Genomic DNA, 15,017 nt, shown 5'->3' on the forward strand with positions numbered 1-15,017 from the left:
TGATTCCATAGGAGAAGAAAGCAAACTTTGAAAGCCTTTTAAGTGAGAAGGACTATCATTGTCCAGCCAGTTCACTTGACACCTCTATTCCCCAGGACATTTGAATGAAGAATTAGGAAAAGCAGCCTGCTAAAGAGCCACAAGCACAAAAACCTCCAGCACTTAATAGAATCATTTCAGTTGGAAAAGACCTTTAAGGTCATCAAGTTCAACCATTAACCCAGCCCTGGCACTAACCAATGTCCCTGAGAACCTCATCTCCGTGTCTGTTCAACCCCTCCAGGGATGGTGACTCCAGCACTGCCCTGGGCAGCCTGTTCCAATGCCCCACAGCCCTTTGGGGAAGAAATTGTTCTCCACATCCAACCTCAACCTCCCCTGGCACAACTTGAGGCCGTTTTCTCTGCTCCTGGCACTTGTTCCTGGGGAGCAGAGCCCGATCCCCCTGGCTCCAAGCTCCTTTCAGGCAGTTCAAAGATCAGAAGGTCTCCCCTCAGCTCCTGTTCTCCAGCTGAACCCCCCAGGTCCCTCAGCCGCTCCCATCACACTTGTGCTGCAGCTCCTCACCAGTTCCATTCCCTTCTCTCAACTCTCTCCAGCACCTCAAGGTCTTTCTTGGTGTGAGGGGCCCAAAACTGCCCCCAGAATTCGAGGTTTGGCCTCCCCAGTGCCCAGTCCTGGAGGAAACCTCTTAGCACTCTACCAGAAGACCAAGGCACAAGAAGCTTCAGCTTCAAAAACTCTTGAATTCTCAGATAAGCTGTGCCATGGTTACATCAGCTTCAGAGTAGAGACTGACACAGATCTTAAGCAGTAGATGCAAACAGCTGAGTGCTTGTTAGAAGGAACACAACTAAAATAACAGTATGAAGCTACCTTCACCACCAGATTTCTCCATTACAGAGATGCAACACAGAGCACTTCACATCCCTTTTAGATCAAGCTACCAGTTGATGGTGGAGGCCACAAATTGACCTTAGGGTGACTACTGGTCTATGAGGAACAGCTAAGTAGTCTTCTAGCAATCAGCATGATTGGAAAAAAATTAAACAAAAAAGTAAGAAGTCCACCTGGTAAGCAACACTGAAATCAAATTAAAAGGCAGAAAAAAGAGGATTACAAGTGTGTATTTTGCTTTGCGAGAGATGAGATTAAGACGCGGATATGAATCACAAGCCACAAGTGAATTCAGATTTGATTACTATATGTTTTTCAGTTCCTACTTGAGAGAAAAAGCTACACTTGTAAAACAAACTTGATGACAAAAATACAGTCTGCCAGGGGAAAAAAAGCATATCCTCATTCAAGCTTTACACGACACAAAGATAATTAGTTTACTGGGAAAGGAAAACATATTGGCAGCTTAACTTTCTGAAACGTATTTTCAAAATGCCTATCTGAATAGCTCAACAAGAAGATAATCGAAAGCAGAAGGGCTGCCATCTTTCTATTAAGAAGTGTAACTGCTATGACCTTGCTGTTGGAGAATATACAATAGCTTCAATATGTATGGGCTATATAGAAAAAAAAAGATACAGATTATGAAAGTCGGGCAGTTCTTGATAAGACAAGTCACCAATTTATATCATTCAGCAAATAAGGTTTTCAAACACCTCAAAAAAAATAGCTAGTAACCCATAGAACAAGCAACACTGATGTATTTTTGTAGATAGTGTGTTTCTGTGAAGTATTTCAGCTTGAATACTTGCTACATCCATGCTGTGATGGATATCGCAAGGCAAGGACCATTTGTAAGGACAGGGCAGACGACTTTGTTATCACAACTGTAAATCTCCCTGCCACCGAAGGATCGTTTTTACAACTTGATACAGGTCAAGTCGCCGCTTCTTGAAAAAATGAAGTAATGTTTTGAAAAGTAATCTCGTCAGGAGTCTAGTGTTCCAATGGGAGTAAATTAAGAGCAGTGTGTCTTCACAGAAACATTTCTCAGCTGTAGATGTCTGGGGTCAGCGGTCTCATCTACTGCAGTAAACCAAATCTGCTTTTTCAGATGGGACAGGAGCATGTAAAAGCGTCTAGTTCCCAGAAACAGTATTAAAGGTATCTAAATTTATTAAAGAGCACCTGATCTAATTATTAATCTACGCACAGTAATATTTGCTGACTCAATGAAGGCAAAAGCATTATTTTGGTGATCGAGAATAAAAGCCTGGATTCCAGCTGAATATCCTCAAGAATGTGGAACGTAAAAATACAGTTCAAGATAAGTTCAGGGCAAAAAGTGTTCTTTGAGCAATATAGTCGAACATTTAACACACACTCAATCTACCGCAAAGAATCAACTTTGCTTTGACAGCTATTAGATTTCTCAACAAACCATCTCCCTCCATCTGATTTAAGTTTGCCAAGATTTCTTCCCAAAGCAGTCATTTCATTATCTCAGCTGAAGTACCGAATATGATTAAAAACCTCTCGACTGAGTTGGAAGATGTTAATATCAGTAAAAGGATATTCTTGACTTGCTTGTGTCACTGTTTTCCAGATTGCTTTGTTGCAAGAGGCTTATCTATTACCAGGCAAAAAAGCAACAACCACCTTCAGCTGTAGTAAGTTTACTACAGATGAAACTCTGATTTTCCCCTTCACAGTAATGAGAAAAACTTTTAGACAACACTCATTCAACAGGTAGTTTCCAAATGCTCCAAAATTATCTATATGCCTGTTCAGCAACACTTATTTCTACTCACTTGCAAATCCAGCTTGCCACACTTAAAAGAACTGAGAGACAATGCATCAGTAAAAGTAATTTGGAAGCAATCTTGTAGCAGAACTGGTTTCGATATAAACTTTGCTTTACTCACAGGCCTGAGAAACGAAACTTATTTCATAACTCATGCTGTCAGTAACTCAGATTGCATGACTTAATGCTGCACGAACCTCACTCAATACAATGGAAGTTTTCTCTATCAGTGCAAACGAGTGTGTCTGAAATAGAATCATAGAATCATTTCACCGGGCCCTTGTGGCCAGGAAGGCCAATGGTACCTGGGGTGGATGAGAAGGGGGGTGGTCAGTAGGTCAGAGAGGTTCTCCTGCCCCTCTGCTCTGCCCTGGGGAGACCACACCTGGAATACTGTGTCCAGCTGTGGCCGCTCAGTTCCAGCAGGACAGGGAACTGCTGGAGAGAGTCCAGCGCAGCCACCAAGATGCTGAAGGGAGTGGAGCATCTCCCGTGTGAGGAAAGGCTGAGGGAGCTGGGGCTCTGGAGCTGGACAAGAGGACACTGAGGGGTGACTCATTCATGGTGACCAATATGGAAAGGATAAGTGTCACGAGGATGGAGCCAGGTGCTTCTCAGTGACAACCAATGATAGAACAAGGGGTAATGGGTTCAAACTGGAACACAAGAGGTTCCACTTTAATCTGAGAAGAAACTTCTTCCTGGTGAGGGTGGCAGAGCCTGGCCCAGTCTGCCCAGGGGGGTTGTGGAGTCTCCTTCTGTGCAGACATTCCAACCCGCCTGGACACCTTCCTGTGTAACCTCATCTGGGTGTTCCTGCTCCATGGGGGGATTGCACTGGATGAGCTTTTCAGGTCCCTTCCAACCCCTCACATTCTGGGATTCTGTGATTTCAGCTGGAAGTGACCCTCAGGATCATCGAGTGCAACCATATCCTAACTCTAGCACTAAACCACATCCCTGAAAATCTTGTCTAAATGCCTTTTAAACACTTTCAGGGATGGTGACTCCAACACTGCCCTGGGCAGCCTGTTCCAATGCCCAACAACCTTTTCCGGGAAGAACTTTTTCCTAATATCCAATCTAAACTTCACCTGGTGAAAGTTGAGACCATTTCCTCTTGTCCTATAATTTGCTACTTGGGAGAAGAGACCAACACCCTCCCTGGCTCCAAGCTCCTTTCAGGCAGTTCAGAGATCAGAAGGTCTCCCATCAGCTCCTGTTCTCCAGCTGAACCCCCCAGGTCCCTCAGCCACTCCCATCACACTTGTGCTCCAGCCCTTCACCAGCTTTGTCGCTTCAATGCCCTTCTTATGATGAGGAGCCCAAAACTGAACACAGGATTCCAGGTTTGGGCTCACCAGTGCTGAGTACAGTGGCACAACCACTTCTCTAGTCCTGCTATTTCTCGAAACCATCATTTCCACTTCCAGTTCTTGAAAAATCTTTTAAGAGATGTGATATGAACGAAAATACAAACATACGACAGAAATAATTGCTCCGCATGTGCATTTCACTGGTACAGACACATGAGGGTACCAGAAATGTGATTAAACTCTAGTGAATGTTATTTTTCTTAAATGCATATAGATAGTTCCACGCTGCCTAATGTCATTTGATTAAATGTGTGTTCTATTAAATATTAAAAAAAGCGGGTTGTAGAAACATCATGTGAAGTTTCCTTATAAAAAACAGCAACCGAGCATAACTTCGAGTCAACAGAGACACCAAAAGAATGCCAAAGAGATGGGGTAATGCGCTTTACTGTGGCCCCTTTAAAATTAACAAGGAGACTGATACAATTTCAAAAGGTTCAGTAGCTTCTAGCCAGCAAAATGCAGACACTTAATTTGTGAGATGTTTAGTTTGTATTGGCATTGAAAGAAAAGAGCTGAGAATTATCTAAGAAAGACGACAGCAGCAAAACCAACGTGGGCAATGTCACAAAGTACAACTCACCCCAGGCAAAATAATCCTCATTTTGCTCTAAACTGGAAGCTATTCTTTATTTTAAAATCTAGGTGAAGACTAAGAGAAGCATTAAGTGCAGGGCTTGACAGATAGTGTCAGAATGTACCATAAGTTGTTTAATTTCAGCTTTCTTACTATGTTTATGAGGATGTGATGAAGTGAGAGGTTTCAGTTCCACAAGAACACGTCAAAGGAATTTAGGTGGTTTATTCAACAACAAAGTTTGTTACTAGAGACAAAAACATGCTGCTGTCTTCAATAGTTCCAATTTGGGAGCTATATAACCCATCATTGGCTTTCAAATCTTTTAGATTCAGAACTTTTGAGGTTTCAGAACTTTTCTCTCTACAGATTTGACGTAGTCTGGAGGTGCTGAAATGCACCATTGAATAAGTGCCTTAATGGGATACTTAGTGAAAATTATATTCTGGCCTTCGCTTTGTGGTTCAGAAAGTCATAAAAGCAGATTTATGGGAGAACACTTACAGCCTTTTAGCAGCATCACAACTATTTTATGGACTACACGAAGAGAACACCCATTGAATAGATTATAAGTAATAATATCTCTACAATTACAAAGTTGACCATATATTGAACGCCACTGGCCATTATTCTACGCATCATTTTACCTTCAGTAATGTGGTCAGATAAGTGCCACATTCTCACCACAGCCTCCTATAATAACTGAAGCAGACAAAATTGAATAGTCCTACAAAAGCCTTGAGATTTAAGTGACCCGGATCATCCAACTAAACAAACCTGAAGCGGATAAAGTATTTCCCAGGCTTTCTGAAAGCTCTCAACATATTTAACCAGCTTCTTATAAGGGCTTTAAAAAGCTGGTAAAGAAACGTAAAAGTGAAGTAACACATTTATGCAGTAGAACATTAAAAACAAACGTGTACTTATTAAATTGCTTTCAGGTGAAAACATCGACTATTCCCCCAAAGTGCAATGTTTATAAACCCTTCATATGGATCTCAGGGCAACCCTACAGTTCAAAAAACACCCCAAAAACTACAAAGCCAAGTAAAATATTTAACCTAGTCAAAAATCATGATGCTATGTGTTAAAATAAAGACTGTGTATAGAGAAAGTCTCATAGTAATTACTCAACAGTTTATATTGGAGTTTGAAAGCTGCTAAAGGACAGGTCATTGAAATAAAGAGATTTAATAATGCCTACTAATTGCTACATGCAATTCAATCAGGAGCAGGTGAGAAACATGAGCTATTAGTTTAGAAAGAAAACTGGAAGTTAAGACATTTGAGGTTTTCTATAGCAACCAAAGCCCTTTGAGAGGCGGTAGGATTGACTCTGCAATAGCTGGGAAGAGAAGATCTCAGGCAGGAGCTAATCCTGAAAAAATCTCGCCGAACACAGGTAAACGGCCCAACTGGGATTCATCTACTTAGCGAAACTTTCTCCATTTCAGAAACCTATTGTGAAATAAAGTATTAAGTCATGAGGGTTTGGACGGCCGTGGCTTGAAGGGCTAAACCTTCCAATCTGTCTCAGACAACAGGAAATTGGTTTAATCTTTATACAACCCACACAGGCAGCTCTACGGCTCAGAAATCTGTTTTCCAGATACAAATGTTCTAGTTTGCTGCTCTTCTGAAATGGACGCGCAGCTAAACTGAGGGAGTGCGGTCTGGACGATCGGGTAGTGAGGTGGACTGTGAACTGGCTGAAGGGAAGAAGCCAGAGAGTCGTGGTCAATGGGGCAGAGTCCAGTTGAGGCCTGGATCTAGTGCAGTGCCTCAGGGGCAGTGCTGGGGCCGCTGTTATTCAATATATTCATCAGTGATTTGGATGAGGGAACAGAGTGACTGTCAGCAAGTTTGCTGGTGACACCAAGCTGGGAGGAGTGGCTGACGCGGCAGAGGCTGTGCTGCCATCAGAGACCTGGACAGGCTGAGAGTTGGGCGGGAAAAATTTAATGAAATAGAACAAGGGCAAGTGTAGAGTCTTGGATCTGGGCAGGAACAACCCAAGGTTCCAGTGTAAGCTCGGGAATGACCTATTAGAGAGCAGCATAGGGGAAAGGGACCTGGGGGTCCTGGGGACAGCAGGGTGACCATGAGCCACCACTGGGCCCTTGTGGCCAGGAAGGCCAATGGTACCTGGGGTGGGTTAGAAGGGGGTGGTCAGTAGGTCAGAGAGGTTCTCCTGCCCCTCTGCTCTGCCCTGGGGAGACCACACCTGGAATCTTGTGTCCAGTTGTGGCCCCTCAGTTCCAGCAGGACAGGGAACTGCTGGAGAGAGTCCAGCGCAGCCACCAAGATGCTGAAGGGAGTGGAGCATCTCCCGTGTGAGGAAAGGCTGAGGGAGCTGGGGCTCTGGAGCTGGACAAGAGGAGACTGAGGGGTGACCTCATTCATGTTTATCAATATGTAAAGGGTGAGTGTCAGGAGGATGGAGCCAGGATCTTCTTGGTGACAACCAATGGTAGGACAAAGGGCAGTGGGGACAAACTGGAACACAGGAGGTTCCACTTAAATTTGAGAAGCAACTTCTTCTCAGTGAGAGTGCCAGAGCCTGGACCAGACTACCCAGGGAGGTTGTGGAGTCTCCTTCTCTGCAGACATTCCAACCCGCCTGGACACCTTCCTGTGTAACCTCATCTGGGTGTTCCTGCTCCATGGGGGGATTGCACTGGATGAGCTTTCCAGGTCCCTTCCAATCTCTGACATTCTGGGATTCTGTGATCATATGCTGAGAGAGCTAAACTGAAGCAAAACAGATTAATGTTCTATTAAGCTACTCAGGAAGTGTTTGGACAAGTTATTAAAATGGTATCAAAATTAATCTGTGAGACATAATTATCTCTAGTCATATTTTTTTGTGTCTAAACAGGATCTCAGTGAGTTTAAATCTCAAGGCGAGTTACTTCTGCTGTCCCATCACGCGTCACTGAGCTTCACAAAGAAATCAGACACTTCCAAGCATCCCAATCCTCTAACTTATGCACAATAAGACACTTACATCTTGATATGAACTGTCAGGAATTAGTCTTAAAATATTGTGATAAAAATTCTCACATCTAATCAGTGTTTCGGTACTTTGAATCCTTCGGTTGCAGGCTACAAAGTGAAGCTAACCAATAATTACCACTATTATCATATTAGCACAGACAGGTGCAAAGACACTGGGGAAACAGGCAAAATTCAGGAGAAGGAATTCTGGAAGTGGATTTAAGGCCAGCAAAAGAGTTTCTTAGTAGCACAGTAACAATAGTGTAGCTACACATTGAAAGATGATGATTACAGACCAAAAGAAAAACTCTTCATTTAATATTAAATTGATTTATAATACATAACAGCATTATAGCGCTCTTTTTCTGTTGGTTAAAATCCTCTGCATTAAAAACAAGTTATCTTCTCAGGTTTAGCAATGACTAACCCCTCAGAGAAGCTACACTCGCTATCTGCAGTGACACAGGGAGTTGACAATTAACCAACACTTAAAGAACTAACACTTAACACTTAAAGAACTAACCCTACCCCACATCACTAAAGACACTTAGAGAGCTAACCCTTTAACTCACATCACTATCGCCCAGCCTTGCTTAGCTCTGTGTAACTTGTTGTACAAGAAACAGGACTTCACTGATGCCTTACAAAGATAATAATCCTTGGGTGCATCCTTGGGTGAACTAGGTAACAGAAACTTGGGCACAGGACAGGAGATGCACCAGTTTTAACCAGCTCAGCAGTCTGAGACCCAACCAACTCATCACACTGGACCAAAGGTGACCACGTATAGAGAAAGAGGACCCGGGTTCACGATCACTGCACAGCTGCAACCAGGAGGAGCCAGAGGTGGAGACTATGGAAATGGTCTCCTGGAACTCAGTGTAATAAGAACCGCCTTCTAGGAGGCAGGTTATGAATATGTACAGGCGTTCCTAAAACTTTCATGAATATGTAACACTTTACTGCATTTAACCAAGCTCACAGCTACTGTAATTTTACACACGTATTAGGTGAAATGATTCCCCGTGTGTCCGGCGTCATAAATAAATACATACCTTCCTTATAACCTCAAGGGTTGTAAGGTCATTCCACGCCTCAGCAGTTTATTCCCATAGTCAGTAGCAAAACACAAAAGGCAAATTTTCCTATAGCAGCCAAAACTTACCTATAAGACACACTATCTAAGTTTTTCTAGCATTATTAGAAGCCATATCAGTAGTATATGTGTGCCAACGGACGCAGAATGACAAAGCTGATCTATGTAAGAGCACAGATTTCCAACATGAGAAACTCCAACGACTGTCCCACAGCTACTGGAAAGCAGCAGAAAATAACTTTAAACTCAGTGTCACTTCAGACTACTCAAAACTGTCCAAGGGCTGGTTTGTCTGTGGGTTTTGTTTCATTTTAGTTTTGTGTTTGTTTTTTGGGGAGGGGTTGTTGTTTTTTAGGGTTTGTTTTTTTTTGGTCTGGGTTTTGCTGTTGGTTTTTTGTTTTTGTTTTTCCATTGACTTGTTTTGAAGAAAGTACATAAGCATATTTCCAACATACTTACTCTCGCTCTTTCTCCGTCAGTTTGTCGTTGATATTGTCTTTGATCGTAGAGCGGGAGCCCTTGTGAATTATCGGATACCTGAGTGGCACTTGTAAGAAGTAGGAGATCATGGAAACCAAGTGAGCGGTGTAGCCCAGGGCAACGGCGATGCTTCCATCATCTTTTGCTGTCAATAACAAAAATGTTTCATTATTGAATCAATTAGATCTCACTGCAGGCTCAGCACAAGTTTATCTTTATTGCTTATAGAATGATATAATTAATGAAGCTATCAGAGGTTAAGTCTGAAACAACTTTAGGCTGCTTCACAATTATTCATTCCAGTGTAAGTTGGGGAACGAGCTGTTGGAGAGCAGTGTAGGGGAAAGGGACCTGGGGGTCTTGGGGACAGCAGGAGGACCATGAGCCAGCACTGGGGCCCTTGTGGCCAGGAAGCCAATGGTACCTGGGGTGGGTTAGAAGGGGGTGGTCAGTAGGTCAGAGAGGTTCTCCTGCCCCTCTGCTCTGCCCTGGGGAGACCACACCTGGAATCTTGTGTCCAGTTGTGGCCCCTCAGTTCCAGCAGGACATGGAACTGCTGGAGAGAGTCCAGCGCAGCCACCAAGATGCTGAAGGGAGTGGAGCATCTCCCGTGTGAGGAGAGGCTGAGGGAGCTGGGGCTCTGGAGCTGGACAAGAGGAGACTAAGGGGTGACCTCATTCATGGTGACCAATATGGAAAGGATAAGTGTCAGGAGGATGGAGCCAGGCTCTTCTCAGTGACAACCAATGATAGGACAAGGGGTAATGGGTTCAAACTGGAACACAAGAGGTTCCACTTAAACTGGAGAAGAAACTTCTTCTCAGTAAGGGTGGCAGAGCCTGGCCCAGGCTGCCCAGGGAGGTTGTGGAGTCTCCTTCTCTGCAGACATTCCAACCCGCCTGGACACCTTCCTGTGTAACCTCATCTGGGTGTTCCTGCTCCATGGGGGGATTGCACTGGATGAGCTTTCCAGGTCCCTTCCAACCCCTGACATTCTGGGATTCTGTGATTCTGTGTACAGTGAAATGGGTGACAGCTCATTCTCCTTCCAATTTTACACTTTCTAAGCTAAAAGTTACTCTTCCCAAGATTTGGCTGGGTGGGGGAAGGGTAAAGAGATGGGAAAAGCGAAACAAAATTCCCAAGACAAAATTAAAGCCTTAAAACTTTCTGCATTTCTGAGTGGGGTCAGGGAAAAGCTGCATTCCTCCCTAACTTTTATTCATGAGTGAGATCAGTTGGAGAGACACTGACCCCAGGGTATGAACTCTGTTCTCTGCCAACAACTGGAAGAACTTAAATTAACCCACTGTTTTAAAGTATCATTTTGAATTTGATATTTAAGGTTTCAACCTTAAAGCTTCACCTGCCAGGAATACACAGAGGTCTTGTGATTGAAATTACATCATTTAGCCATGTAAGGGCTTTTTCCTTTTTATTTTGCTTCATTTTTCTTCTTTGTAAGCAAACACACCAATAAAAACAAGATGACAGAACCATCTCTTCTGAGGCACAAGGGAGTCCCAGGAGACCAACTAAACCCAGAAATCCTATAATGATGCTCAGTCACAGCTATGAAATCATGCTGAGCTCTATAAAACAAGACATGATACATGGATTTTAAAGTTACACCCCTTTCAAAAAGGGTTTTGTACAGAAGTGTCCAACACTTGCAGCAAAACTGGCTTTTCAGGGCGTAAAACCTTTTTGATGCTTCAGATTGTTGATTTTTTTAAAACATACTTGAATCTACTAAGGGTTTGAATTAGGATACAAGGCAGACATTTGGTTTTCAAACTGCATGTTTCACTAAGTTGAATGCTTGTACTTCTTCCTCCTAATACAGTATTTCTAGAGACTTTGATAAAGAATTAGTATCTTTTTTTGTAAGGAACTAATACGAGTAAACTGAAAATGGACCAAGACATGCACATGATTGATTTCTCAAGAATTACCAAACTGAGCTCATTACCCCATTTAGTGCAACCAGGAAAACAAAGCAACAGACTGATTTTTGCCATAATGACAAATTAATTATAAGGATCATCCCACCATTATTCTAGCACCCAATATACATGTTATTAGCACATATTAATACCTATGGGATGGCTTTAAAGAATTAAGACAACTGATTGAGGCTTTTGCCCTTGCGGAGTGAACAAGGAGTGAGCAATTCTCAATAGGATTTTAATGAAGACCCGTAGATTAATGTATGCAGTTACCCATACAACTGTTATACAGACAGGTATATTATATATCTGCTTCTGTAACAGGATGACTGTAGACAGTCAAAGTAGGAGCTGACTTGTAAAACACTCTATACTGTCAGGAAGCTTTAAAACCTTATTTATGCAAGACATTTATTTGGCGAGTTCAAAAGCAGCTACAGCAAACTGAATGGGGATTCGTGCACGTTGCCCCATCACGATTTATTGACTGCAAGGAATGGAATTTTAGGTCATAGACAAGTATTTGCCAGGATTTCTAAAGCATCTTTGGAATTGTGTAGTCCCAGCCCACTGCTCAGAGCTGGATCAACAGCAGCAGATTGACCCAAAGTGTGTCCAGTTGGGTTCTGAGCATCCCCAAGGATGGAGACTCCACAGCCTCTCTGGGTCACCTCCTTCAGTATTACAGTATTGAGTCTTAGAATACAGAGGTAGTTTTCTAAGAATCAACAGTAACTTCCTTTGTACTAACTAAGCAGGAATAAATAACGCATCATTTTCATAAAATCATAGATACCAGGTTGGAAGGGACCTCAAGGATCATCTGGTCCAAACTTTCTTGGCAAAAAGCACAGTCTAGACATCTTAAAAGTGTCCAATGTTGGGGAATCCACCACTTCCCTGGGGACATTATTCCAATGGTTGATTGTTCTCATAGTGAAAAATCTCCCTTTTGTGTTCAGTCAGAACCTCCCCAAGAGTAACTTGCACCCATTACCCTTCACCTTCTCCATGTGACTCCTTTTCTTCTAGTCTAGACCTTTCCAGACAGAAATTTGGATCCTAAGCCATTGCTATCAAGTTTACTTAATTGTATGAAGTTTAGAGGCAGTGTCAACTGTAACAACTAAATTAAGAATATCCAGCTACCTTGAAAGTCTTCAGAATTAGGAAGCTTGACTCCACAAACAAAGTAATCCTTTTGATCATTCTGCAAGTTTAAAATCAACAATGGAAAGTGAGAATGGAACAATAATAGCCAGAAAACAGAAAGCCACACAAAATCTGATCACAACGAAGCATTCAATGACATCCAGAGCAACTTTGACATGGCGTTTAAGTTCACATTTCATGTAATTTGGAAATCAATACAACTTTTTTAAAGAAGGAAGAATGTCATCTTAATCAATTGATTATATAAAAGGTTTTGGAGCTTGATATTTCGACATTGGTTTATGTGCACTTTGTTAAAGTTCAGCTAGTCTACTGTCAAGGTTACTTTATATAACAAAATGGAAAGCATCCATTAAATTACAGCTACTTTTATAGTGGAGACTGAGAGATGCTGGCCTAAGTCCTCGCCCCATGAGGTTTGAAATCTAAGGATCAAATCCAAGAAAAAGCTGACAAAACAGCATGAAAGTAAAGCAAGTTTCATCATAAATAAAACATGATGTTTGTTTGAAGCGTAATAAGTAGGAAGTTCATTTCCCATCAAGCAGATTTTTAGAATGTTGCAAACATACCAGATCGATAGGGTAGATATAGGATAGCTCCGACAGCAATTGCTTGCATCGAATGGTCTGCTGGGCATTTGTCTTCAAAAACAGTTCTCTTTGGGGAAAGAGATCCCAAAATCATTAGTTTCTTAAAAGCTTTAAGTAAAGACATCAAGCTATCGTATCTGGAAGCATCTTCCTAAGTACCACCTCCTCTCCCATAAAAAAAATGGGTGACTCCACAAAGATAACTACAGAAGATAAAGCTAACTTTCCATTTTCCCCTGTAACTCATACGATAGGCACATTTTCACTATGACAATTAAATATTACACTAAAACAGACCTGAAAGCCCAATCATACTCTACAAATGCATCTCTCCTCCTCTCTTCTAGACATACCCCTGTAAATTATTACTTCAGACATCTACAAAGTGTAGCAGAGATGTCTTAACAGAAGTTTTGGGGTGACATTTGGAACAATTTGGTGCCCTGAGCCCCACCTCAAATGTCCTACTCTCATGCTTGTATTCCCTTTCCAGTTGCAGAAAAAATATAACTCTTTTTACCTCTTAGCAGTGCATTCCTTTCTTAATTCATGCAGTGATTCGTTATGCTCTTGAAGCTTCTGGTATTCACTCCCAAATGCATTTTCTAAATGACATGAGGAATCAGAAAAAAATTAGTATCAAGCATTTTCTTAGTTATCTTAAGTTTCAACAGTAGGTACTGGCAAAAATGTTGGCAATAATCCTTCATTTTCTCTTAGATGCTTGTTTGCCATTTTTATTGCCAAAGTGGGGAACGACAGTGCAGGAGGAGCACAAGTCTTCATGGACCATAAACCATTCACCAGCCAAACACAACCAACAAAACCTTGTTTTCCTTAAACCTCTGTCCCTGTCATGTTCTCAATAACATAGTAATTCAGTTAAGTCACCTCAGTGCTTGCACAGCTAGAATTAAATGGCAAAAACCTTAATTTTTAGTAGTGACTATTTTAGACTCAACTAGATTCAAAAGTCCCACAACAACATCAAAGATCCTTGTAGCTTGGTCACTGGTGAGCTCCAAAGAGACCACGATACAGTATTTTACTAAAGAACAAAACAAGAGTGTGTCCAAACTAGCGTGGTCAGCAGGACAAGGGCAGTGATCCTTCCCCTGTGCTCTGCATTGGGGAGGCCACACCTGGAGTATTGTGTTCAGTTCTGGGCCCCTCAGCTCAGGAAAGTGATTGAAGTGCTGGAGCGGGTCCAGAGAAGAGCAACAAGACTGGGGAAGGGACTTGAGCACAAGCCCTATGGGGAGAGGCTGAGGGAGCTGGGCTTGTTTAGTCTGGAGAAGAGGAGGCTTAGAGGGGAGCTCAGCACTCTCTAGAACTACCTGAAGGGCAGTTCTAGCCAGGTGGGGATTGGTCTCTTCTCCAGGCATCAGCAATAGGACAAGGGGCCATGGGCTTCAACTCTGCCAGGGGAAATTGAGGCTGGAGATTAGAAAGCAATTCTGTGCAGAGAGAGTGGTCAGGCATTGGAATGGCTGCCCAGGGAGGTGCTGGACTCACTGGCCCTGGAGGTTTTTAAGCTGAGATTGGACATGGCACTTAATGCCATGATCTAGTCAATGGGCTGCAGTTGGACCAAGGGTTGGACTGGATGATCTCTGAGGTCTTTTCCAACCCAGTCAATTCTGTGATTCTGTGAACACTTTCCCAGTAAAACAAAATACCGAGAAGACTGATCACTTCACCCTTCACTTACATAATTAGCTATTAAGAGAGATTTTTGTCTTCTAACACTTAAAATGGGATCCCAATCACAGGTACAATAACATCCCTCGTGACATTAAAATATGCCTGCATCAAGCCACTGTTTACTGCATTACGATACAGTTTTTCTGATTTTCTCATCCAATTTTAATTTAGCACAGATTTAAGGTCGCTTTAGAACGGTGTCGTGTTAAGAAGTTATCTAGAGACAGGATGCCAGAAACTGCTGACTAGAATTCAGCATAATGCAGACAGTGAAGACATCATATCTGGTTGCAAATTTCAGATAAAGACACAAGAACAAAACAACAACAGCATGTTCATTTTGGTCACCATGACCATAAGCTCGGCTACTA

At 42.4% G+C, this 15,017-nt stretch overlaps 1 protein-coding gene across 4 annotated transcripts in view; it reads right to left on the reverse strand.

Moving 5' to 3' along the window:
- UVRAG (UV radiation resistance associated) overlaps positions 1–15,017 on the reverse strand; it is a 114,783-nt gene that overhangs the window by 47,462 nt on the left and 52,304 nt on the right. For all 4 annotated transcript variants that reach the window (XM_080339947.1, XM_080339948.1, XM_080339950.1 and 1 more), the window contains exons 9-12: positions 13,463–13,547; positions 12,922–13,009; positions 12,326–12,386; positions 9,207–9,372 (exon numbers count right to left, since the gene is read on the reverse strand). In XM_080339947.1, the coding sequence (XP_080196073.1) occupies positions 9,207–9,372; positions 12,326–12,386; positions 12,922–13,009; positions 13,463–13,547 (400 nt within the window). The remainder of the gene's footprint in view (positions 1–9,206; positions 9,373–12,325; positions 12,387–12,921; positions 13,010–13,462; positions 13,548–15,017) is intronic.

Source organism: Nesoenas mayeri (assembly GCF_963082525.1).
Source record: "Nesoenas mayeri genome assembly, chromosome: 1".
In the NCBI taxonomy this organism is placed as follows: Eukaryota; Metazoa; Chordata; class Aves; order Columbiformes; family Columbidae; genus Nesoenas; species Nesoenas mayeri.